This window comes from Epinephelus moara, chromosome 13 (genome assembly GCF_006386435.1).
Source record: "Epinephelus moara isolate mb chromosome 13, YSFRI_EMoa_1.0, whole genome shotgun sequence".
Classification (NCBI taxonomy): domain Eukaryota; kingdom Metazoa; phylum Chordata; class Actinopteri; order Perciformes; family Serranidae; genus Epinephelus; species Epinephelus moara.
In genome coordinates this window covers 14,506,527-14,532,744 of record NC_065518.1, presented here as the reverse complement: position 1 = coordinate 14,532,744, position 26,218 = coordinate 14,506,527, and the positions used below count along the sequence as shown (strand labels likewise).

The 26,218-nt window shown below is 41.6% G+C and overlaps 1 protein-coding gene across 3 annotated transcripts in view; it reads right to left on the bottom strand.

Annotated features, from left to right (window-relative positions):
* LOC126399581 (A disintegrin and metalloproteinase with thrombospondin motifs 14) overlaps positions 1 to 26,218 on the bottom strand; it is a 90,532-nt gene that overhangs the window by 11,475 nt on the left and 52,839 nt on the right. For 2 of the 3 annotated variants that reach the window (XM_050059646.1, XM_050059648.1), the window contains exons 8-17: positions 13,318 to 13,461; positions 13,040 to 13,172; positions 10,652 to 10,765; positions 10,165 to 10,313; positions 7,606 to 7,778; positions 7,272 to 7,405; positions 3,536 to 3,659; positions 2,911 to 2,991; positions 1,813 to 1,976; positions 176 to 341 (exon numbers count right to left, since the gene is read on the bottom strand). In XM_050059646.1, the coding sequence (XP_049915603.1) occupies positions 176 to 341; positions 1,813 to 1,976; positions 2,911 to 2,991; positions 3,536 to 3,659; positions 7,272 to 7,405; positions 7,606 to 7,778; positions 10,165 to 10,313; positions 10,652 to 10,765; positions 13,040 to 13,172; positions 13,318 to 13,461 (1,382 nt within the window). The remainder of the gene's footprint in view (positions 1 to 175; positions 342 to 1,812; positions 1,977 to 2,910; positions 2,992 to 3,535; positions 3,660 to 7,271; positions 7,406 to 7,605; positions 7,779 to 10,164; positions 10,314 to 10,651; positions 10,766 to 13,039; positions 13,173 to 13,317; positions 13,462 to 26,218) is intronic. The other variant, XM_050059649.1, reaches the window with a different exon arrangement.

Here is a 26,218-nt window from a genome sequence, read left to right as displayed (position 1 = left end):
CACTGATAGAGTCATTCAGTCAGTAACCTTGTCTGCTGTGGACCAACAAGAGCGTGGTTGAAATAATCTCACCAACACTAGAATAGATTCATCTTTGCGGTTTTCTGAGCATACACCGAGCTTTGACTCCAGCTCCAGCTTTAATTGCTTGTGATTCAAACATACACTTACTGACCTCCCCCACAGGGTTTGGAGCACTGAGACCAGCTCTTCAGTGCCCATTCATAGGTATCCAGTTCAGCCAGAAGGACATTGTTGTTCATTATAAGCGGTAAAAGGTCCTCATGTATGATGTACTTATACATCAGGCTGATCTTTGTGTCCTCTTCCTGGGGTATGACCTGCAACAAGGTGAAGAAAGTTTTTTAAAAAACCAATGAAACTCTGGAAAAAGAAAATAGTGATGACTCTGTATCTGTCCCACTTGAGCCCAGTTACTGAAAAAAACCCATTGACATCTATTGTACATATCTGAGAAACAGATACATAACATTAATTTGTCTCATAGTATCATATCAATGTTTCTGAAGTAACTGTATGAGCATCAGGAGAGGGGTAAGGGAAATGGTTAATGGCCTGAGGCCTACAAAAGACGACCCCTGAGAATCACCTTAGAGACCAGCTGCACTTTTTAATGACACGTCCGCCCATTTAAAGCAGTTTTTGTGCCAACAACAACTGGGTATTTTTTTAGGCAACAGCAGCACATTTCACGTGGTAGTTGTGGAAACTGAGAGATTTTTAAGGCAATGTTGGGACATTTCCAAGCAGGCAACAGCAGACCACCGTTCGAGACCAGTCGTGTTTTTTAACGATGTGCAGTGACATCTCCAGTCATGTCTGTGGCGACCACAACTAGGTATTTTTAAGGTATGTATTTTTTATTTTTAACATCAGCACAAAGATGGTTGCCAAGCAGGCCAGGAGACAACCACTGTTTCTAGCAGTGGTTGTGGCAGCAACAACTGGGTATTTTTTAAGGCTATGTCGGCACATTTCCAACATTGGTTGTAGCAATAACAACTAGGTATTTTTTAAGGTGATGTTTACACATTTCCAGCAGTGGTTACTGTGACAACAACCAGGTATTTTGTAAGTCAATGTCAGCATATTTTCAGTGGTGACAGGACAGCTATCAGGCAGGCCAGTAGCAGACCACTGTTTGAAACCAGCCATGATTTTAAATGTCACTTCATGACATTTCTGGCAGTGGTTGTGGCAACAACAGTTGGGTATTTTTTAAGACAACAGTGGTTATGGTGAAAACAACCAGGTATTTTTAATGTTGGCACATTTCCAGCATTGGTTATAGCAATAACAACTGGGTATTTTTCAAGCCAATGCCAAACATTCGAGGTGATCTTTGCACATTTCCAGCAGTGGTTGTGGTGATAACATTTAGGCATTTTTTAAGCCAACGTCAGCACATCTTCAACAGTGACGTGACAGCTCTCAAGCAGGCCAGCAGCAGACCACTGTCTGAGACCAGCCAGGTTTTGTAACGTCATTCTGTGACATTTCCAACGGTGGTTGTGCTGACAACAACTGCATATTTTTAAGGGGACGTTGGTACAATGTCAGTGGTGGCTGTGGTGGCAATAAACCAAATTTCATTTTAAACCAAAACATGATGTTTTCCTAACCATAACTGAATGCTTTTTGTGTTTAAACCTAACCACACCTTAACCACAGCGTTGTCACAACATTAATTTGAACATAAAGAACGTCAAGTTTCAACATATTGGCTACAAACAAAACAGACACATAAATGTAACATATCAGTGGTTTACAGAAACATACAACGCCACTCACCAGCACTACAATGCCTTCATGCAGAGGACCAGTTGTCTTCAGCATCTCCTTCCCACCATCGTTGGAATACTCCCACTGTAAACCGTTTTCGATGAAGGTCTTTGTTTCAGCTTCTTCACTTTTTGCATTCAGTATGAAGTTTCCAGTAACTTGATTCTTCACAGCTGTCGGTAATGAGTGAAAAAAAAGTTTTTTTAATGCATGTGTGTAGGGGAAAGACTGCGGGCACGTTATGTAGTATTTCATTCATTAAAAATCTAAAAAACTGAAAAGAAATTCATGATCAACCCCTTCCCCACCAAACTACTCTGAGATTTTCCCTTAGGCAGGGGACGTGTCAGTATGTATTCTGAGATGTTTGGCGCTGTGGTTAGCCAACGGTAATTTCTCCAAGTTGTGTGTCATCTCTTCTTCCCATGAGCTAATAAAAGCCAGAGAGGAAAAGAGTGGAGAGAGGAGGGAGGGCGATCCTGACTCACCACTGTCAGCCGCACAGAGAGCTATTGTAAGCTGAAAGATACAAGTCTATCATATCTTTTCATACCTGAATACATTTTAGAGCTTTGTTCTCATTACTTCACACATATCAAATTGCAAATTGCATTTGCAGATACAGTCTACTCATCTACATTCAGTTCAAATGGAAAGTCACTAATGAATGAGAAAGCTATTTTTCCTTTCAAATCAGCACAATAGCACCTGCGATGTGCAATAACTGCACTGACATCTATAATAATTCACCAGGAGTGATGATACAGACTCCAGCGTCTGGTATTTGTTTTTGTCTGTCAGATTTTCAGAGTTGAAAATAAAGGTTCTCACATTGATGGTGTTTGTTAGATGCCACGCTAATTAATTTCTTGTTCTCAGTAAAAAAGCTGTTAGGAAAAAAAAAGTTCTTACAGAGCTTCAGGCACAAGGCACTGTGAATTCCTCGCTTTACAACTAACTACTGCATCAGTGTCAAATTCACACGTGAGAACACAGGTGGTGATTAACATTCGCAGACCTTTTCTGCACGAAAACTTCGTCTTGCACTGATCGGCGCAGCGAGGGTGATTTTGACAAGATGAAACGAAGGATGTGGGACACACTCACCAATTATATGAGGGGAAGTGTCGTTCTCTTCGATCACAATGTGGCGGGCTCCTATTGGAATGTCGAACATCTTCAGCATTCCTAACAAGACAAAGAGACACGGCACGGTTAAGCTGGGAGCCTTACACAGCAGGCACTTATTCTGGGCTGTAATAGCAGCCAATTATTTCTGAATCAAGACAGAAGGTTTGATCCTTTGTTTGATGACAGTGCAGGATACCAGCTGTGGTCAAATATAGAAGATTGGGAACATGCATGAGGCATCTGGACTTTGAGTTTAACCCCTTCCAGTACTCCAGGATGACATTACTGTATTTCAGAAGCTGTAGCGGGCTGAGTTTTAAAACTAGCGTGAAGATACTGGTATCGTTTCAAACAAAAAGACCTAAGGAATCCGTTAGTACCAACAACTTAATGCCTGCTTTTCAGGAAGGAGGTTATTTATGACTGCAAAACTAGACACACAGTGCTGAGGGAATACACTGTTGACATGCTAAGAATCCCGTCACCCCTTAAAAGACAAAAACGGGTCTATGGTAGGGAGGGGCAGAGTGAAAGAGGGTAAATGATGACAGTTCAGCACATGCACGGCACAGGCCTGAGCGTCCACATAGCTGATAATTACCATTCTTTTTGGGTGTCTTGGTGAGCGTCAGCTTCACGGTGCGACAGTGGGAGTTGTCCCCCTCACACACTCCGCATTTGTCCTCTTGTTTGTAAGAGCCGACCTCCTTGTCGCAGCCTACATGCTGTGAAGGGAAAGGCAAAGACAGTCAATCAAACCAGGGCAACACTGTGCCTGACTTTCATGCAGACTGAGATTACTCCACTGGGAAAATGATGCCATGGGAAAATGCTGCATGCATCTGGTTTGGAGGTTTAGGATGATGCATATTGGAAACACACCCAGACATAACAGGAATGTAGCCAAAATACAAGCAGCTGGCCTGAAAAAATAGAAGTCTCAACTTTATGCCCAAGGTGAATAATGAGACAAAATAATGTCTGTGTGTGTTAGAGCAGAACGCAGAAATGTGCAGTCATTGAATTTCTGCATAACTCTCTCTAAGGGCACTATTTTAATCATCAAAATACACTTTAGTAAAGGTCCAGGCACAAAGGGAAAATGACACTTCCAAACCCAGCTTGCCAGGTGATGTTTATTATGACATATTCTTCCTGTTAAGCCTTGTTTCCACCAAACACTTTCAGTATGGTAGCTTTGAAACCAAAAGTAACCCTTGAGACATGGTACCTAGACCATAGAGTTTCCACTGCAAACAGTACTCTTAAATGTGGGAGGAGGTGTTGTCACTCACTGCTCCGTCCAGCACTCACTGTATTTCCTCACTACTGGTGACACAGAGGGAAGTCTGCACCTCAAGCCGACATTGTCAGAACAAAACAGAACAGGCTGCAGTGAGAGTCTGTCGAGATGGGATATCAAAAAATAGCATGTTTGTGCATTTAGTCCTTCTCAGGCAAGCTCAGGGGTTTAGTGAGCCCACAGGAACAACACTCCACAATGCTTTTTTCTCCACTTATTCCTAAAAGTATATGTCATATACAAACTAAAGTAATGGTCAAAGTTATTAGAGTGAAATATAAGGTGTGCTGATGGTGTTCACGTAATCAGCTTATGTATTGAGTAATACCTTGTTTATCATCTGCAATACGAGGCTGCACATTGACATTTTCTGAACAAAATAAAACAGGCTGCAGTGAGAGTCTCTCTCTCCATGGGATATTTAAAAATAGAGGGTTTGTGCATTTAGTCCTTTTAAAGCAAGCTCAGGGGTTTAGTGTTGTTTGAGCCCACAGGAACAACACTCCACGACGCTTTTTTTTTTCTCTGAGTGAGGATTAGAATATATGCCGTCCCAGTCGAAATTAACATATATAAACACTTGAAGACTCGTTACTAAAAGTGCATGTCATATAAAAACTAAAGTGATTGTCAAAGTTGTCACAGTGAAATTTAAGATGTGCTGATTGAGTCACGTCATCAACTCATACATTGAGTTACATAACAAGTTAACGTTCAACCTTAAAAGTTGCTGGCAGAGTGACCGTCCTCTACTGACCAATCAGCAAACTGCAGTGTTCACAGCTCCACCTTTTAGTACCAGATCTGTGTGCTAGGTACCCCAACAGAGGGGGGACCAAAAATGGGGACAGTATGGAACGGTTTTATTGGTACCATCCACAACTTGTCACAGTGGAAACAGAAAAAAAGCATACTGAACTGAACCGTACCGCTCGGTGGAAACAGGGCTTGAGTATCCCCCCTTCTTTCAAAAGCTTTTTTTAAAGTACAAAAATCATCAGATTCTGGCTGAGAATGTGATTTTAGCTGCTGGTTTTGCTCTGATATACTCCAGGAAATGCCACAAAAGAGCAGCATATTTAGTACTATTCTGACAGAATTTAGCATAATGATCAGCTAAGTTATTTTATAAGATTTTGTTTTGGTTATCACAGTCCCTAAATGGAGGTAAAAATATTTTTTTTCTGGGAAAGGAATCTCCAGACACCCCATTTTATCGTGCACATTTCTTAAACCAAAGTTCCCCCCTTGAAAATAAGCCCATAAAATTGTTCTAAGTCCTGCCCCCTCTCTGCTGATGTGATTCAGTGTGTGCAGGTAACATCAGTCTGCACACAGACAGCTGTATTTGTAACAATTTGCAATTCATTGAACTAGCGTGCTGTCCTTGTGTAAAACACAACGTTAGTGGAAGTGGATGAGAGACTGTGGACAGAGCAGAATGAAATATTGATGTTTACATGTTCATGCTTGCTAAACACATGTACTGATAAAGAACTGGCTACTTACTCACAAGGTTTAACTGCACTTACAGTGACGAGCTTAGCTGCCGTCAGCTCGTTAATTGTTTTTGGGAAAACAAAAAAAAACAACATTTTAGCTTATTCATTCTAAAAGGTGCTGTATGTAAGAATGTGGCCAAAACGGTTACTGCACTCAAATTCAAAATACTGCCGCGAGTCGTGTCCGCCCCCCCTACCCTACAGATTCGAGGTTGCTGGACAGCGGCACGCTGGAGACTGATTTGTTTGCCCACGGGCAGCTGCCGTGGCAGGGCCGCGTCGCTGCGTCCTTGATCTTTGGTTTTCCAGTGGACCGTTGGAACAAGTCCAGCTTCTCTGCTGCTAACGCTGCTGCCGGGATACAGCTGAGGAGGAGCCGGCTGCTAATGCTATGTACTGGGACACTGCTAATGCTGCTTGCCGTGCTGCTGTAGCTCAGTCATAACTGTAACTGATGCTGAGACTCTACTGACTGCGTGACTGGTAGACGGCGGTGGGTCGCGCAACAGGCCAAAACACAAATTCAAAACATAAACATGATTTGATTCTGTTATATGAACATTATTCCTTAGTCTCTGTGACATTTGCTATTTGCTTTGGATTTCTTACATATAGCTCCTTTAATTGTTATATACTGCAGCGTTTGTTCTTTTGTTTTTTGTTTTTGTTGTATGTATGGATATCCTTCTCTGTTTTCTCTGTCTTTATGTCGAGGTGTAGTTTATGTTGGTTGGCTTTGTCTGTTTATATTTGTATGTGCTTTATTTGAAAAATCTAATAAAAAGAAAAGAAAAAAAAGAACCGATTAAAAGAACCAATGACGTCGGAGCTTGTTCATACTATGGTCTTTGATAATGTAGCCCCAGGGCTCGTTTAATACCGGGTTTCAGTGCCCATCGCTACCGGTTAAAGAAGGGCAAATTTAGGTGGGCAATGCCAAATGTGACTCACACGAAAAGCTAGCTTGCTAACTAATGTTAGCTACTTTGCTAAAAAGTAACACTAAATGTGATGTTATTGGTACATTTTCCTTTTCAGTTGTTTTCAATATCATACAATATCAGCTGGTTAAACATCAATGTCTCCTCTGTCACACTGGGTCAACCATACATACTTCTTTGCCTTGGTTTGAGGCTGCAACTTTGCCAGTCAAAGTTCACCACAGTTGAATTCCACGCATTTCGAAGATGCAAATGTTTTATTTGCTCCTTTGCTCGCATTGAATGGAAGTGAATGGGAAATTAATATTTGCCGATGTTAATTCCTGCATGTGTGACTGTGCTCTGAAACATGCATAGAATTTACTGCAGAAGGCAACACCACATGTTTAATTAATGATTGATTTTGTAGCATTTTCCTATTGCCTTTATTGAATTTATCAAGAGGGCAAAGAGTCAGGCTGACTAACCACACTGGACTGCTTCTTTGCATTAGACTGTACACTACACATCCATCTGCCAGGACACTATGTCGACCCTTCCTGACTACCCGTGGTCTTTACCCCATGGATGCTATCCATTAGTTTTACATACCAGACACTCTCCTCTGGCGCACACGCTGAAGGGCTCTGAGTAACTGCAGCGGGTCCCATCGTGCATCACCTGGTTCATGAACACCACCTCTCCTGTTTCCTTTGACTTACAGCTCAGCTCACACTTACGGGCCTCTGAAAACACACACACACGCACACAGCTTGGTTCATGCAAATGTATTCAGAATCTGAGAAAAACATCAGAAGGACACAGAGGGAAGATAACACCCACCTGAACCTATATATGCGTGAGAGCAGATGCTTCTGCAAATGTAATCTGTCTACTTAAGCTTTGAAAGAGAGAGCCAACTTTGCTTCGCTCTTTACAGACTTACCATCTGGGTGCTCGTACGGTAGCCAGGTGTGCTTGATGTTTTTGTGGTATTTGTTGCTCCTCTGGACGCACTGCTGAGCACGGAAGTCCTCGTAAGGGCCAGCGCACTCCTCTGTGTTGCACATCTGGTAGTCAAAGGCAGAGCCGGGGCAATCTCGCCCACCGTAGGCAGGCCTGATGAATGAATGACAAAAACAAAACAATGTCCGTGAACACATTTTCCATCTTGATGTTCCGAAAGATCCAAAAGTTTTCATTCTTAGTATGATTCCAGGAGGTTTTGAAAGAAAGGCTGGATTGAAAAAGTAAAGGAACTTTAGCTATGGAGCCAATAACGTGGATTAAAGGTCTCAAACCCAAATTTATCAAGTGGTGGAGTCCTAAAATGACCCTTTCAATACTCTCTTAAACTACATCCGTCTTATGATAACTGACAATTCTCCGTTCATTATTTTATGAGACACCTCTCTTTTTAGGTAGAGGTAAGGAGGGGCTGAGTTACTTAATGTATTTGAGTCCCTTGAATTTTATGGGCAGGCAGAATCTGACAAGAAAAACTAACTAAAATGTTAAACTGTATTTAATTGGACTAGAATGATCAGATGTTTGGATGTGGGTGACAAATGAACAACACTGGGAGCAATGTTTCAGGTTGTATTGTGGTAGTGTGATGTTGATGATACACCCCTAGAATAATGACTTGAGAGAGCATCAGTGTTTCTGTTGGCTTACTGTACATCTTCATAGAGCAGTGGTGTGGTGGTAATTTATGAGGTAGGTGTACTACTAGGTAGATGGGTAGGTTAGAAAGGAGGAAGTGGGTATACTCTTCTATATATTTCAATGGCTTTTTGGCTGATAGGTGGGTACACTGTACACGGACAGAAAAAGAGGTGGGTATACCCCGTGCACCTGCCTATACCCTCCACTAACCACTAGCAAAGGGAGAAGTTTTACAAATGTGGACTGACTTTAACAATAAAATGTGCTAAATGAAGTGAAAACGTCATCATGTAAAACTTAAAGAGGACCTATTATGCTCATTTTCAGGTTCATACTTGTATTCTGGGTTTATACTAGACATTTTTATAAGCTTTAATGTTCAAAATATACTCAATTTTCCTCACTGTCTGTGCTGGAATACCTGTGTTCACCCCCTGTCTGAGAGGCTTCATTTAGCGCCTGCCTCTTCAAGCCTCCATCCTGAAAAAAGCCCAGTCTGCTCCAATTGTTCAGCATTTCCAGGTCCTCTGCATGTGCACTTTTAGTGTCTCTGCACCATCATTGCACCCGGTGGATGGATTTTAAAAGGGTATAGTGCCACTTTCTATGGTGAAAAATCACCAATAAAAGCTCCTACACCAAAATATTTACAACCAAACATGTTCCAGCGGGAATATGATCAAAAACTTGGGAGAAATGAACAACTTCGGCAACCAATATTCCTCTGACATTAGCATGTAGCACTGTACTTGGAGCCCTGGAAAGACTGTAACGGAATATAGCGCCACCTTCTACAGTGAAAAATTACCACTAGAAGCTTCTAAACCATAGACTGTATATTAAGATGGACGACATGACAGCTCCCCAAAAGTAAAGCCGCAACATCTCTATCGCCCCCTAGTGGCTGGCTGCAGTACAGGTCAAAAAGCGCGCCCTCTCCATGTTAGTGGATGGGACATGTGCCAAACTAAAAACTCAAAGTACACAACAAATAAATTTTTCCCAAAGATGGTCTTCTGTTTCTTAGTTTGTAGCTAAAGTACACGTAGCAATATACTTACAGCTGGAGAATGACCATGACAATATGGCCGCAATTTCTACTATTAAACATCACCATTGAAAGGTCTTATACCACAATATTTATAACCAGATATGTTCCAGCAGGAATATGATCATAAATCTCAGAAATGAGTAATATCAGCAACCAAGATTACATGTTCTCCTGATGTTAGCATGTAGCTACATGTAGCAGTGTACTTGCAGAGGAGGGATGACCATAACAGAGTACAGCGGTATTTTTGACCATGAAAAATCCCCAATAAAAGCAAAATCTTCACAACCAGACATGTCCCAGCAGGAATATGAAATCAAGGAGAAATTGACAACATCAGCAACCAAGATTACATTTCCCTGATGTTAGCATGTAGCTACATGTAGCAGTGTAGGTTATGTAATGTGCCTCGAGTATTCAGAACGGTCTGAAGCCAGAGGTTTTTACTTACGGATTACTCCTACATACATTTAGCTCATTATTTGAAACTTTGGCCACATTTAATACGAACTTCCGACACTGTAACATCTTACTGTGTATATGACAGAAAATAAGTAAAAGCGTTATAGGTCCCCTTTAAAATAATCATTAAAAAATGGTGGGGATACAAACAGTAGCTCACACTCCTGAACAATTTCAAGTCAAGTTTTTGTTTCGTTTTGGCTCTTCAGCTCTGCATTCACACTTTTACAGAACATCATAATCAGTTGGATAAAAACACAGAGTGTATAAACTATTAGGCTGCTGAAAAACTAGCAGTTATCTATTTCTCGCCACTGCACTCACGGAGGGTTGGTGCACTGTCTGCTGCGGGAGCGAATTCCACCTCCACACGTTCTGGAGCAAGAGCTCAACTTTGACCAGGACCCCCAATTCCCATCATGGCCCTGAGGCTCCTGGCTGGATCTCCAGATGCAATGGCCCTTAAAGCACCACTAAAATATGACAAAGACAAGAGAAAAGACACGCTGGGACAGAAAGAAAGGTCAAAATGTTGGGTTGTCGGTAGCGTAGTGGGTTCGAATCCGGCTCGCGGCCCTTTACTGCATGTCAGTCCCCACTCTCTCTCTGTCTCCCCATTTCACCCTCTGTCCTGTCATTAAAGGCAAAAAGCCCACAAAAATAATCTTTAAAAAAAGAAAGCAAAGAAAGGTCAAAATGTCTAGACTAATGATGTTGGCATTTGAAACCATTTCAGGCTTTTTGGTTTCCTCTCTACTTTTTATCTCCACTAAGAGCTCCACTCCTCCACCGATTCAGAGACATTTCCTACCTTCCCTGGTGCACACTCTGTTCCATCCACCGGAGGCCCTTTTTTCGTTTTACAAAAGTACTGGTTGTCAGGATGACTGCACCACAGTTGCTTGCAAGGGTCGTAAGTTCGAAACTAAACGAGAAAACAGTAATTTTGAGCTTTAGTTACTCTTTTTTGGCAATGTAAACAAGCTCATTCATTCAACTTCTTCATGCTGCAGAAGGAAAACTAACCCTTACTGTACACCACTGTCACATTTGGCTAAATTTAACATGTGTTTGATTGTTTTAAAGTCCTGTGAGGAGGACATTCCTGTCCTACTATAGCAGCATGTGTCTCCCAAAACAGCTTTGATGTATTATAGTATTTCCAAGTGTAAAAACGTAACTAGCTGTGTTTATGGGTTTATATATTCTGTATACTGTCTTAACATATCATATCATCTGTTGTGTTGCATCAAAGGTCCAGTGTGTAGGATTAAGGGGGATATATCGGCAAAAATGGAATATAACAAGTATGTTTTCTTTGATGTATAATCATCTGACCTAAGAATCATTTTTTGGTGTTTTTTCACCTAACAATGAGCCCTTTATATCTAGAGTGTCAGAAAAACACTGATTTTTTAACATGGAATTGCTTTATTCAGCATTTTTACCGGTCTAAATCACTGGGTATGTTTGTTTTGGAGAGGAAGAGACCTCTGCAGATAATATAGCTCCCGGTAAAACCTCCTGAACACTGAAGGAATTCTAACAACACAAACTTTCAATCTCACTGCTAGATGCCACTAAATCCCTCTAAATCTTACACACTGCTCCTTTAAAGAGATAGCTGGGATTCTTGTGTAAGTGTATGAGGTACTTATCCAAACTGAGTGTATTACCTACAGTAGACGGCAGCCGGCACACCCCCAGTTTGGAGAAGCAGACATGAAGGAGGCTGCAACAACATATTTAAAACACCTAAAAAAGTCCCCCCTAAAAAAATCTGTATCAGTTCAAGAGTACGCTATATTTAGAATATTTTCACCACTTTACCTTGCTGTTAGACAGCCCTTCTGATGGGGAATGACTATAGTCTTTTCAAAGTCACCAGACTCCTTTGGCAAAAGCAGTTCAGTCAGGAACGTCTTAGTCAAAGAAACTTTATTTCCATTAGCAGTATTATATTTGGAGGTATGGCTCTGTCCTGGGGCCCCTCTGCCTTTCCTCGGGCCTACAGAGAAAGCCTCTTTCATGCGCCTACATGGAAAGCAGAGAGAGTACACCTCTCCGCCCTTCCACGCGTTTGCGTGGAAAGCCTTTAGACAGACAGAACACACTTCTCTGCCCTTCCATGCGCCTACATGGAAAGCCTAAGGCAGGGAGAGCAGCAGCAAAGACCCCTGGGAACAGAACAGAGCAGCATCAATGACAAAATGGCATTGTTAAGTCAGACACTGCATGAAATGGAGGAGCTGGGGTGGAGGCAGGTTGCAAAGCAGCTTGCAGAAGAAGCAGCAACAGTAGGCAGGCCAGAGCAGTTTAACCCTTGTGTTCCCCTTCAAAAAAGTTACATCCATGACCCTTCAAGTGGACAAAAATGTCCATTTTCTAGAAACTTTTGTAGTGTCCAACAAAAAGTCACAGGGGGTGATTTTTTACATGGGGGTGTCATTCTGGGTGAAATTTCAAAATCTCAACTTTCACCACGAAAATCCATTATTTGACCCTGTAATGTTTTTTTATCCCATCCATGACCCTTCAAGTGGACAAAAATGTCCATTTTCTAGAAAGTGTCCAACAAAAGGTCACAGGGGGGTGATNTGTGATCTATCAGCTGACTCCCTTCCATCAATCAGCTGCTCCATCAGTTGATTGGGCTGTTTGAGATCAGCTGATGTAGCTGGGATGTGAGCTGAGCTTGACACCGTGTCCTGCCTGAACTAACGCTATGCTCAATTAATTTTACCTCACAGAATACAGAAGATGCTGGAATCCTAAATAACCTCTTATAACGCCAGTAAAACAATACCACAAACAAACTCACTGATCGAGGCAGCGGTAGACCAGGAGGTCCTGTGTTAAGTGAGGTCACATTTGTAAAACTGTTTTTGTCAAAGCAGTCTGGTGGCTTTGAAAAGAGCCATAAAACACATTTGGTTCCCAGTCAGAATAGTCTGTCTAACAGCAAGATAAAGTGGTGAAAATATTCTTAATAGAGCGTACACTTACACTGACATTGATTATGTTTTGCTGCTGCCCTCGTCCCCAGCAGTATATTGCTTTGTTTCCATGGCAGTACTCCTGCCTGCTTCTCAATCCTGGGGGCTTGCTGACCACCATCTAGTTTAGGTAACACGCTGACTGTGGATAAGTGCCTCATACAATCATCATTTTGGGGATTACACTAATGTGAAAGACTTACAGCGGTGCACATTTTATAACCAACACCAAAATCAAAGCGGCACTGCTCATCCATTGAGTAATTTATCCCGGGGAGCTCAGGAAGCTTGGGCCACTTGTGCTCAAAGGGATCATCCAGCAGGCAGTCGTAAGAGCTGAAGAGAAGATGGAAGAAATAGAGTCAGAACTGTGAGATCTTTGGAGACTAGACCAGATAAGGAGAAGGTTCTACCCAAAGAAAAACACGTAAGCTATGCTGTGTAAAACCAACATGAGGGGAGTGGCATAATTAGCACATACTGGATGTATCGATTGAGCTCCTGCTTGCTGCAACGTGACCAGTGATAGCGGTGGAAAGCTGCTTGGACGAGCGGAGCCATGATGCTGCCCATACTGGTCTCATCAGCACAACGATTCCCCTGGCCGTCGTGCTCCATGCCGAGCCTGATGGGACAGAAATAGGATTATTGAACAGGAGGAAAGCAGAGTAGAGGAGAATTAAGGGCAGGGTGGCAAACCTCAATACTTATTGATTAAATTATGTCCATTGAATAATGTATCAAAAACGCTCAAGTAATGATCGTCAGCCTCAATGCTTATTCTCACTCTTAGTACAATAACCTGTTCTTTGATTATATCATTTCTGATCTCAAAGCATAGATTTATTTTTAGATAATGTTCTTCTTCAGAGACGTTTTGTATATTTCGCTGAATAAAAAAAGAGTTCAAAAGTGCCAAAAACAGATCAAAACTACAACAGTAATTGCCTTTTACAAAATACCTTTAGGCTCTGTGTGATGATTACTGTCATAGCGTGCAGCAGGATGTTGGATCTCAGCGGTGCTACCAGCATTTGTCATTGCTTTGTACTGAAATAAAGTGAAATGCTGTTTTGCTGAGCTCTCTATTAGCTACACGGCTTCACCCACTAACAGCTCTATATCACTGAATCCCTGTTGAGCCTGGAACATCACATCTCATTAGCCACTGACACAGTGACAAGGCCTTATAGGAGCAGTGCTTATTAAAGGGACAGCTCACCCCAAAATCAAAAATACATATTTTCCTCTGACTTAAAGTGCTTCTAGTCTTGTAATTCATTAACTTTTATTGTTTTGGTTTGCGTTGCAGAGTGTTGGATGTCTGCTGTCTCTTGAATATAATGGAACGAGGTGGCACTCAGCTTGTGGTACTGAGTAGTTTCATGTAGGAACTATTTTCGTTCTACCAAACTACACCCACAAAACATCTCACTGCTGAGACGGAATGGCTGTCATGAGCACATGCCTGTCGCCATTGAGCAAATGTTTGCTTCCTTCTGCGCAGTAAGGGGCCGTACACATGCCACATTTTTTTGCGCCGTCAATTGTTTTCAATGTAGAAGTGCGGCACGCTGTTGTGGTGTACATGCATTCCTGAGCGCCCATTTTTCAGGGCAGGACGGCTGCGCTCTGAGAGTTCAACTTTTGGAACACAGCAGCGCACACTACATGTCATTTGACAAGGGACAACCAATCACAGCCGACAGATATCTTTCCCTTCCGACAGATATCTTTCCCTTCTTCTGTAAATATCAGTCTGTGATAAATCTTGAAAAGTTGATCATTTTAATGCAGGGCTATCAGAGCTTTACATCTGTCCCACAGACGATAGGCCTACACACTTATAAACAGTGCCTGGAAGAAGATCAGCTCTGCACTCAGGATTTCAGCTAAATAGACTATACAGTGCTTCTTAAGGCTGCTTAGCAACCTCAGATGCAACCTGCTGCCGTGCTCTTGAAAGCTGGCACAAAAAAGGCACAAGAGTAGCACCCAGCCCCTAACCTCGCGTTTTCTAGGGGGTAAAGACGTGGCATGTTCACGGCCCCTGATACGGCTGGTGGCTATAGTTCGGTAGAAAGAAAATAGTTCCTACATGAAACTGCTCNAGGCTGCTTAGCAACCTCAGATGCAACCTGCTGCCGTGCTCTTGAAAGCTGGCACAAAAAAGGCACAAGAGTAGCACCCGGCTGGTGGCTATAGTTCGGTAGAAAGAAAATAGTTCCTACATGAAACTGCTCAAAACAAGTCCTGTGGATTATCTTGAGTAACTGGGTCATGATTTCTGGAAAGAGACATTGCTGTTGAGTTTTTCAAATACGTTTCTTTATGGTTTGAGCACCACAAGCCAAGAGCCATCTAGTTCAATTATAGACACTTCACACTTAACATAATCATTTCAAATGGGCTCTTGTATTTCCTGATGGTATGTTTCACAATGCAGTAGCTGACGGGAGGTAAACAGCGATGAAAGTTCTTGTCGTAGCAACAGAATAGCAACAAAACAGTCTATATTCGAGAGATCTCTACGGCCGATATCTCCAACACTCTGCAACTCACACTAAAACAATCTAGACTGATAAACCGCACTAAAGGTAAGAGGAAAAATATGTAGTTTTGATTTCAGGATGAACTGTCCCTTACAATGCCAACAAAATATTTTTTTTCCTTGACAACATGCCCATAAAATTGGTAGGTACTTGTGCATTTTCGTAAGTACATACAGAAAACCCCAGGATTATCCTTCAGCTGCTCACAGAGACCAATTAAAAAAATCGTTGATGAAAAAAAACAACACTGAGTTTCGGAAGCTGGTAGAACAGGAGAGGGGTCTGAATGCTGCAGGCATCTGTTTTTTCCTTTGTACTGACAATCAACTAAAATGTTGTGGACAGGGGATCAGGAAATAACATCCTGCAATCCTGAGTCCGATAACATGTGCATTCTACAAGTCCAATCGATGAGCAATTAAAGGGACATTGTGTAACATTTTCAGTTGTTTATTGGCAAAAATTGATGTCTGCATTCATAAATATGTCATCACTGGTGTACTATTACCTCCACCAATAATCTGACTTATTCTTGTAAAAGGAGAATTTCGGATTTGCTTGTACATTGTCCGGGTAAGTCGTCTGGGGGGTTCCATAATGTTTCGCCATCTTGAGAATACATCTGCCAGCAAGGGAACATACAGCCCCGCCTTCAGCTTTTTCGTTGAGAGCCAGGCCAGCGCTGCGTGACTGAGGAGGAGCCTGAATGAATACTCCATGAAGTATCGGATGACATGGTTTCATCAACGTTATCATAGCTTTTTGGTACACAGCGACTACCATTGTTGCAATACGCGTTTGAAACAGTGAGTCGCTAGAGTGCGCTATCCGTTTGAATGCAATATATGATTTCAACGTTAGACGGGAGAAATTCCTACACACTGTGGCTTTAAGGCCTATTGCACAGATACTCAGTGATGGTTCACGCATGTATCATTAGGACGAAAATTGCTACTTGCCAACCCCAAGCATCTGCAGAAATAATTACTATAATTTCATGTTGCATTTTGTCTTCTTTTCTTTAGTACATTTTCTTTTTCTATTATATTTCTCTTGTCTCGTTACGGTTTTTTTACTTGTACAGTATGTACTATATATTTAACTCTGAAGTGCCCTGACCATATTGAAACTACATTTCAAGGACACAAAATTTTATTGGACTAGATGCACTATTTGTTGAAAGGAACTATCTGAACTGCTCTTTTGCTGTTTTGTATGGATGTGAACATTGGCTTAAAGTGTCCTGAACATGTTTTGAGACCTTCTGCAAAAGGCTTTCTTCCAACGACCTCCAAACTAAACCTGGGCTCTTCAATCCGAGGCGGTGTTTTTAGTAGTGTAGGATTTAGTCAGAGAAACACAGTCTGTGGTCTTATGTGAGATGGAGATCGGCTTTGTTACTGCATCAATACACATGGTGTAATGTGCCATGTAGTTATTACAGTTTTATTTTTTTGGGCATTTTGCCTTTAATGGACAGGACAGTGTGAGAAATGCGGGAGAGAGACAGAGTGGGGGGACGACATGCAGCAAAGGGTTGCAAGCCGGAGTCGAACACGCAACCGCTGCAGCGAGGCGTCACCTGTATACATGGGGCGCCGGCACTATCCACAATGCTACCGACGCCCCACAGTTTTAATTTTTGTCTTAAATTTAGTTTCAATTAGTTTCCAGAGTTTGCTTGCTCATTTCAGTTTAGTTTTTATTGTTTGAAAATGTTTAGTTTCAGTTTAGTTTTTATTGGTGTCAGTATTATTGTGTTTTTATTATAATATGAGGTTATTAATCAGGGGAAAGAAAAATTTGACCAAATTTACAGAGACTAAAACTAAAGACATTTCCTGTATATTTTTATTTCGATTCAATTCAACTCAATAGAACTTTTTTTTATCCCAAATGAAATTCTTGTGCCAGAGAATGCTTCAAATTACAGTAACACAAAGTACAGTAACAACAATTTCACAGCCAGCAGCAACCACACAACCAAACCCGGGTAAGGGTCACTCACTGGGCCCAGTTTCAGAACAATAGTATAACAGAGTATAAGTAGAATCTGGCAGAAAATACAAATATACAAGACAGATGTGTTTTCAAGGAGCAGAAGCAAAAAACAGTGGCTAATAGAGTAAGACCCCGATCACACAGAAAGCGTTTTGCAGGTTGCAAAATGTGAGGCGCACAGCACTGCCTTTTTTTTTTAATTGAATGAATTGAATTGAATTGAATTTGTTTTGTTTTTTTAATTTGCAGTAATCAGGAGCTGATTCCTTAAATGTTGAGGCAGAGGGTACTTGCTGTAGCTCTGGTTGAGGGTGAGAGGCTGTCAGTAAATAGTTTGTTGGGCACAGGGAAACAGAGATCTGTGTGGGTAATGAGACCCTTAAAAAGAGGGTGGATCATGGGGAGTACCACCAGTTGGTCCAGGAGCTTCTCCTCCATGATGGCTGTTTCCAGGAATATTTTAGGATGACTCAGGGGCAGTTTGACAACTTGCTGTCTATCGTCAGGCCGTATAGCTCTGGGAATCCAGCAACCACTACTACCCATTTCTCTTCCATTGTTCACCAACTGTAAACTTGTTGTCATGACCACCACAGAAGGCCCACCTCCCAAATCATCCGATTGGACGATGGGAAAAAAAAGGTGATGAAAAAAGACATGATATGGGCTGCTTTTCCGCTCTGAGTTTAAGTTTTCTCAACTCAAGGAGTTCGGAGCAATCCGGCAAACACACCAGACAACTAGACAGCAGAAACTTAATGGCCAAAGGTAGAAAAAAATCTCCTGTGGTGTTTTGTAGTGCTCCTCAGTGGTCTCAGTTTACGGCTGAATGTGTTCTGATAGGATTCCTGAGTGGCATGCAGGGGGTGAGAGGTGTCCAGAGCCTTGAGTAGTTTCCTCAGCATCCTGCTCTCTGACACCTCTACTAGAGACTCCAGTTACATTCCCAGGACAGAACCAGCTTAATATTCTACACGTAACCAAACATATTTCAGAAAAGGCTCAGTCGAATTGTATGGAAGCCCATTTCCACCAGTGTAATGACAAAAAAGATCCTGTTAGTCATTATAATAAGACACTTTATTCACTTTCAGATACTAACTCATTATTTTGAGTGTGGATGAAGATCGGCTTTGTAACTAGAAGTCTGCTAGAAGTTTGCGGCGTTGTATTTTTCTGCAGACTCTGACTGTATTTTCTTGTTTTCTTCTTATTATCTTTGTTCTGGATGTTTACAGACGCGTAACCTCCACAGCGCTCAGGTGAGGTCGGGGCTTCGTAAAGAGATAGTAACCAGGTGTTGGACTGTAAGCAGCAGGCAGAACACGGTGCTTTAAAGGGTACCAACTGAATTACATTGGTGCTGCCGAGTACCGATTCACATTAAATCCATTGGTGACAAATTTCAGTACCGAAGAGTGCTTCTGGGTAAAACTGCCCGGTTTAGGCAAGAAGCAGAGGTGCCCAAAGCCTGTAAGCCAGCCATGGAGCTCTGAGGCCACTAACAGAGCTCTGTGGAGCCACCGATTTCATCTTCAAACAGGAGGCGGAAACACGCTGAAGCTGGGAACCTTTGTCGACTTGCCAGGGAGCCAAAACTTTCCCTGGAGCACTAATCTGCCACAATAGTTTCTGGTCTATTTTCTTTTCTATGTCATTTTAGCCGGTACCATTAATGCCGACCATTTCAAGATAGAACCACCACAGCAGGCTCCATAAACACTTCTGTCTGTCAAAAAACAAACTCTATGAAGCATTATTATAATCCACAGATCCATAATATCCAGACCAAATCACAGCGCACACAGCCAGACAACCTCACTCTAGTGAAATATTTGTCAAAACCCACTTTTACATCCATAGATATCCACAAACTGCCATGGCATCATTTCAAATTTTCATATTTCTCCACATATCATCCATAATTTCTCCCTTTCTACATATAAACAAACCAAATAGCATATCTCAAAATGGAGGCGAGCTCCTGGCCTTTACATTGACACCTCACTTGAGCCAGTAGAAGCTCCAAAGGCTGTTGCTATATAGATAAATCACTTTTCTATAGGCCTAATACATCAATGATATTTCAATGGAATAAATTACTTATTGACTTATTCATACTTCAAAAACAGCATCAATAAGTGATTAACATAGGGGGGATCAAAATAAAATAAATAAATGAAATAAAAATCAACCAGCCACCCTCCTCCCCTGACAAGTAAAGAACAGTCCCTTCACAAGTAAAGAAAAGTCCCTTAAGTGCGGTGAGGTTTGTGGGCCGTTACCTGCCACAAAGAGAGAAATGTGAACGGCTCGTTTCTCCTCTGACATGCCACATACCTGTGTGCTGCCACGGCTCGGCTGTTCAGGTATTTCTGGGCAGTCATGAAATCATCCGTCACCGTTAAGCCCTTATCTTGCGCCGTATTTGACAGGAATACGGCGTCTGTGACCCCCGTTCAACCCACAACCGGCAGGATTTGCCTTTAGTTTCTGCTACTGGTTGAAATCTGTACTCGCACAGCGTGCTCCTGAATGATTTGTTTTGCTTGCGCAAAACTATTTTTAGTCGCAAATGCGAGTAAAATCCTCGCACCGCAGAGCTCTGTGGAAAACAAATAGCATATATATAAACAAATCTAACCTACAAGTAAAAAGAAATAAATAATAACTTTCACTGCTTAAAGATACTCAATAGCTCAGCTAATACCTGAAATGTCACTGGATACCAGTCCCGCACAAGTAGGGGGCCCCAGGGGGGGTTCCAACGTGTTGTCGTTGTTGCAGTGTCTATAGGGGTTCCATCATATTGTCATTGATATGGACCAATGTCAGCCGTCTCTGGGGGCCCCCCTTCCAGCTCAGGGCCCTAGGCAACTGCCTAGTTTGCCTGTCCGGTTGCGACGGCCCTGGCTATAGCCTTGATTGCCAACCAGGGCCTGAGCTGAAAGAAAGCATTTCCTGTAGTTTGGAGGTATTTAAACAGCCACACTTTGAAGCTCCACTGCAATTTTTAACCCCTTGTTGCCATCATAGACTGTTAGAATTGTACAGACACAATAACCAAATGGCTAACTGGTTGTTTTAAGGGGGAAACGATATACGATATACAGTAAGCTCCTAAATAGACATCTCTGTCTTTGTTGCTTAGTTTCTCACTCACAATCATACCTCCAGTACATTGTTTTACCGTCTTTTTTGAAAAACACCTCTACAAAATCTTAGAAAAACATGTCAAAAACGTTTATTTTCTATGATATAGTTATCTGCTTTGAATCCGGACAATGTGTGGCTTCATAATAGGGTCCCCTTGTGTTTTCAAGCTAATATCTCCCAGTTCTAGTCATCTGCAGCACACTTTTTCAAGAAAATATCAAGGCTACGATAAAAAAACAAACACTTTTATCTATATAACTCAATGTCGGAAACACTTACATTGATTCTGTCTGTTAAGAAAAAACACTTAAGAGTACTGCCTTTCCAATTCGACCAGGCATGTACATGTGATATAAATGGAACAAGAACAGCTTACAGTTTTCTTTGGGAATGCTTTGGATCAGCGTTTCAGTTAAAGAAGGTGAATTTTCTAGGATATGTATGAGTCGAACTCATTAATGGCATTTACAGTCTTTCATTACTCACCTTACCAACTGAGAGTAATTCTTCATTAGAGATTAATCATTAGGCTGTCGGCTCACACCTTCAATAAGCTGATGGAGGAGGTCATTAAAACTACAAAGCATTCAGTAGAAGTCTCTATTCTGAATAGGCGAATGAAAGAAGAAATTTTCCTTTCAAGATCTACTTTACAGAACAGCTGTCAGACTTGCAAAAGAACTGCAAGTGCACATTTTCCACTCACTGAAACATACAAGTTCATAACTAAGTAATTCGACAATCACATCACTCAGGTTTCTGCTGGCTAGTGTATTTAATATAGGATAATCTTGATTTTAGCAATGCCTTTAGCCGAAAGACTGTTTCCACCAAGCAGTAACTTACAGTTCAGTTCAGTGCAATTTATTTCCATTTCCACTGTGAAAAGTTGTGGATGGTACCAATGGAACCGTTCCATACTGTCCCAATTTTTGGTGCCCCCTCTGTTGGGGTACCTAGCACACAGATCTGGTACTAAAAGGTGGAGCTGTGAACACTGCAGTCTGTTGATTGGTCAATAGAGGACAGTCACTCTGCTCAAGGCTGAGTTGTGTCTGGTTTTGAGGCTCATGTAACCACTGTTCATACTGTGGAGAGTTTTACATACATTTGTAAACTGTAACTATAAAATGAAAGGATGTTTTGCTGCCTCTTGCAGCAGCTGGAGTCTGAGAAAAAAAAATTAATTCACTGGGTCAACTTCCGGCGACTTTTAAGGTGGAACGTTCACTTGTAACGTTACTCAGTGCATGAGTTGACGATACGAATCCATCAGCAGACCTTAAATTTCAATATGACAACTTTGACCATTACTTTAGTTCTTATTGTATCTCTTGGATGACACAGACTTTTAGTAATGAGTGGATCTTAAAGTGTTTAAAAATATTTCGACCAGATTATGTGAACTGCATATATTCTAATCCTCACTTGGAAAAAAAAGAAAGCATCATGAATGTCGTTCCTGTGGGCTAACGACCGGCTGCCCTTGCCTAAGAAGGACTAAATGCACAAACTAAAAACGAGGTGCAGACTAATGAGGAAATACAGTGAGTGCTGGACGGAGCAGTGATTGACAACAACCCCACCCACATTTAACGCCTCGTTTCCACTTACGTATGTGACTGGTGTCTGTAGATCCGTTGATAAATGGATGATGGCTCTAGTGTCGCCTCGTTTCCACTTACATGTGTGTACTGAGAAGAGGCAACCGGAAGTCCATTCCTTCCTATGTGAATCTCCGTGATGTCCGATGTGCCTGCAAAACTCCTCCCCTCCGTAGTATTTCAGTCCGGAATTTGCTTACATACGTTAAAAAAATGTAACTTTTGCAGTGGATTTAGGAGAGACCGTATGACTTTCTGCTAGCTCAGCTAACAGGCTGCTAACTGGCTAACAGGCTATTTTCTTCAATGCAGTTGCTTGTGTTGATTGTCAAATGAGTGTGTACTATTAAAAAAACTGGTTTACCTGGTTTTAACATTGTGAATCTTATTCTGCTAGCATATGGTTATACATTACGCACAGTCAGATCATCATTATGACTCATTCAGCCGTTCATACGTCTTTTTAGTTGAATATGTCACAAAACATGCAATGTACCTTGCAGGCCAACATCTTCACTTATTTGTTGCCATGCAATATTGGTCTTGTTTTTGTCCCGGTAATGTTCAAAGCGCATATTCCAAACTACTGGATGGTGAAAAACGGACAAAATGACTAGCTACAGGTAGTTTCTATCAGGTTTCTATCCATCCCTAAAGAAATGCACTTCCCTGTATTGGACACTAGAGGCATCGTCTGTATATTTAGGGATTTACGGACACCAGTCACATACTGAAGTGGAAAAGAGGAGTAGGGTAACTGTTTGCAGTCGAAACACTAAATGGACCTAGGGTCTAGGTACCATGTCTGAGGGGTTACTTTTGGTTCCAAGAGTACCATACCGAACGTGTTTGGTGGAAACGGGGCCTTTGATTCACAAGTTATTCAATGTCCATTATTTCTTCATAATTTTCTGTCTTTTTAGATTTTCTTGTACGTTAGGCTGTGACTTTATAAAAAGGACGGTGAGTGCAGTGATAGCAGGACAAGCATAATGGACCACAGTTGCCATTTTGTACAGATTTTTACCCTGTTTTTTCTTCACATTAATTTATTTCTTCCGTCAGCCATTAATGTGACCACATAGCAGAGACATTTTGGCCAATATTAAAGCTGTTTTGTTTTGTTCATGCACTGACAGGCACAGCATGGAGTCTGCCCCCCTTTCCAATGACGAGGTTCTTAGTGACCAGCTCTTTTGTGCAACATGACATACAATCAAGTCTCTCTAGCCACTTTCTCTATGTCTGTGCCGCAGCGGGTGTTCACAGACGTCATAAGCCCTTAAAGCTCCATTAGAGGAAGTCTGTGTGAAGTGGACCAGCACTTTAAGAGATAATAGCTATGACTTCTTGCCACAGGCAGAAGCTGCTAATGATTCCTACTGAGTTCAGAGACAGAGTTGAAGCAGACCATCGCTCCACTGTCTTTAAATAAGAAGGGGCCACAGAGCTGGAGAGAGGTGGACAGAATCTAAATTTCATAAACTTAAAGAAGCTGCTTAAAGAAGCAGTATGACATTCTTTAAGAAAAATTCTAATACTTTGAAGACTATGCAGCTTTCAACAAACCTCTTTTTTCATCTAACTAAAATGTAAGGAGTCCCCCGTCTGTCAGTATACGTACAGTATGTGTGCAGTCTTTTCAATTTTCTCAACAATAGTTCATCCGAATGTCTTCACGTTCAATTGACCCTCACACTTAGTAATAACAAGAAGCACCTCCAGAGCAAAGTGAACACCTGTTCTAAAATCACCGGCTACAACCAACCATTGTGTCCCTCTGAATGTCCAGCAAACATTTCATAAAGCCTGCTCCATCTTACAGGACTCCAGCCAGGTCTTACAAAGGGCCTTTGAATTGCCGCCCTCTGGCTGCCCTATACCACTAGAAACGTAAGACTAAAACACTAACACTAAAAATTAATCCAAGTTGTGGGGTATTGTTTTAGCAGGATAAAGTGGTGTTGTGTTGGTATGCTGGGTGCCGTAATCATCGAGTGGTGTAACTCTCTCTGATGTTCTGTCTGTCGGAGGTAGATCAAATGAACAATTCATAATTAATATATTATCTGAAGCAATTAAAGGCCTGTCCCAAATATAGGCCTGTTGATTTCAGGGATATAAGCAAATAATAGCCCAGGGTACTAACTAACTGAAGTTTTAGGGCAATTTGCCTATAAGTTACTGCTACTACAAATATACTTTTTAATGTTCAATTGCAGGGCTTTTTAATTGGAATTTTGAACACTGGTATTTTGTGTAATCAACTATTTTAAATTATGTTATATGATCCATATATAAATCTAATTATATGATGCAAAATACCACAGTCACCCCATCTGCCAGTCGGCAACATCTGTCTTTATGAAGCTCACAGTGGGCCTCATTCATGCCATTATTAAGAAGAAACGTCTTCGAAAAACCCACTCGAGTAGTTTTCAAGAAGATTCTGACCTTCACCAATGTTTTTCTTGTTCAGGATTTGTTCTCAGGTAAGAGCACACGGCCCTGCAGTCTCAGTGTTTATCTATGCTAATTGGTAATAACCTGGCACGCACTCAACTTACACAGACAAGGGGATTCATTATTATAAAAAGACAGATGCAAACAATTCTGCGGTCTTGACCTTGGACCTTTCTTAAGAACAAATATAAGAAGAAACTACATTAGATCATAGACGTCGGAACCCCGCACCCCAGCCTCCCTACCCACTGCATTACGCTTTAAAAAAAATAAAGAATCTGAATTTAAACTCAATTTGTCTGATTTACATTTATCTCTTTCATATCATTAATGCATTGATCTATGCTTTTGATGTGATATGCAGCCTGCCTGACTACATACAGTAGCCTTGGCATCCAGGATGTTGTGTCCATCCTGCAAACCTTGCAGCCCCAAACCCGCTCCATGCTGTCGGAGGTGGAGAAGCTCATTAAGCTCTGTCTGGCCCTGCCCATATCTGTCGCGGCATCCGAGCGCTCTTTCTCAGCCTTGCGCAGGCTGAAAACCTGGCTGCGCAACACCATGACGCAGGAGAGACTAACACATTTGGCCATTATGAACGCTCACAGTGACCTTATGGATGAAAGCGATGTCTCGACCCTGCTTAAAATCTTCATCAGTAGGTCAACTGAGAGAAGGTCCACTTTTGGAAATGCATGAAAGCCCTGAGTCAGGAGCGCAGACTTTTCTTTTTTTCATTCAAGGTTACAAATAATGTTATGTTCCTTAAATGGCTTGATTTAGTTATCAAAGTTTCATTTTCTTAACAATAAAGATGCCGTGTTCATCCATTCTAGTTCTCTTATAACTGCATGTTATTATAAAATAACTTCAAATCAAATCGTTAATCATTGATAAGTGTGCGTGCTTCCCCCGCCCCTCCCAACAAAAATCCCACCCCCCCTCTCAGAAAATAGTTCCGACGTCCATGCATTAGATATCTGAGAATGGGGCCAAAGTGAGTCACTGCTGCTGCTCCCTGTATGTGCTTATACCCATTCACACACACACACACACACACACACATTCTCATTTCCTGACTAAGTGGCGCTGCTTACTTATATTATTGTGGACTATTTATTATGAATTCAGTCCATCTGATGCTCGTTTTATGTTTTTCACCATTTCATCACTACTACAAACTAGTCCATACCCATTGGTAGCTTTGTCACCTTCTACCTATGCCAATCCTCAATGCCTATGTGCAGTTTCACATAGATTGACCACGTCAGTGAGCAGAAAAACGTGGGACAGACAAAATGACTGACTGACAGTTTCTGTGATTATGTACAGCATACCATACCATGACTTAGTCATACCAAAAATTAGAAAAGAAACAACATTTGGCCACAGGGGGAGCCACAGAGATCGGTCGCATTTTAGCCATTTTTAAGCATTTTTCTGTTGTTATAGCGCCACACAGTTGCCAATTAGAGTTACATTTTTCCAGTCACCTTGAGGCGTCCTGTTCTACATATCTACCAAGTTTGCACCCCCATTTTGTTTGATGGGGTCAATAATGGAGGGGTCCCCTCAGATTATGTGTGGTCATATGCCTACAAAGTTG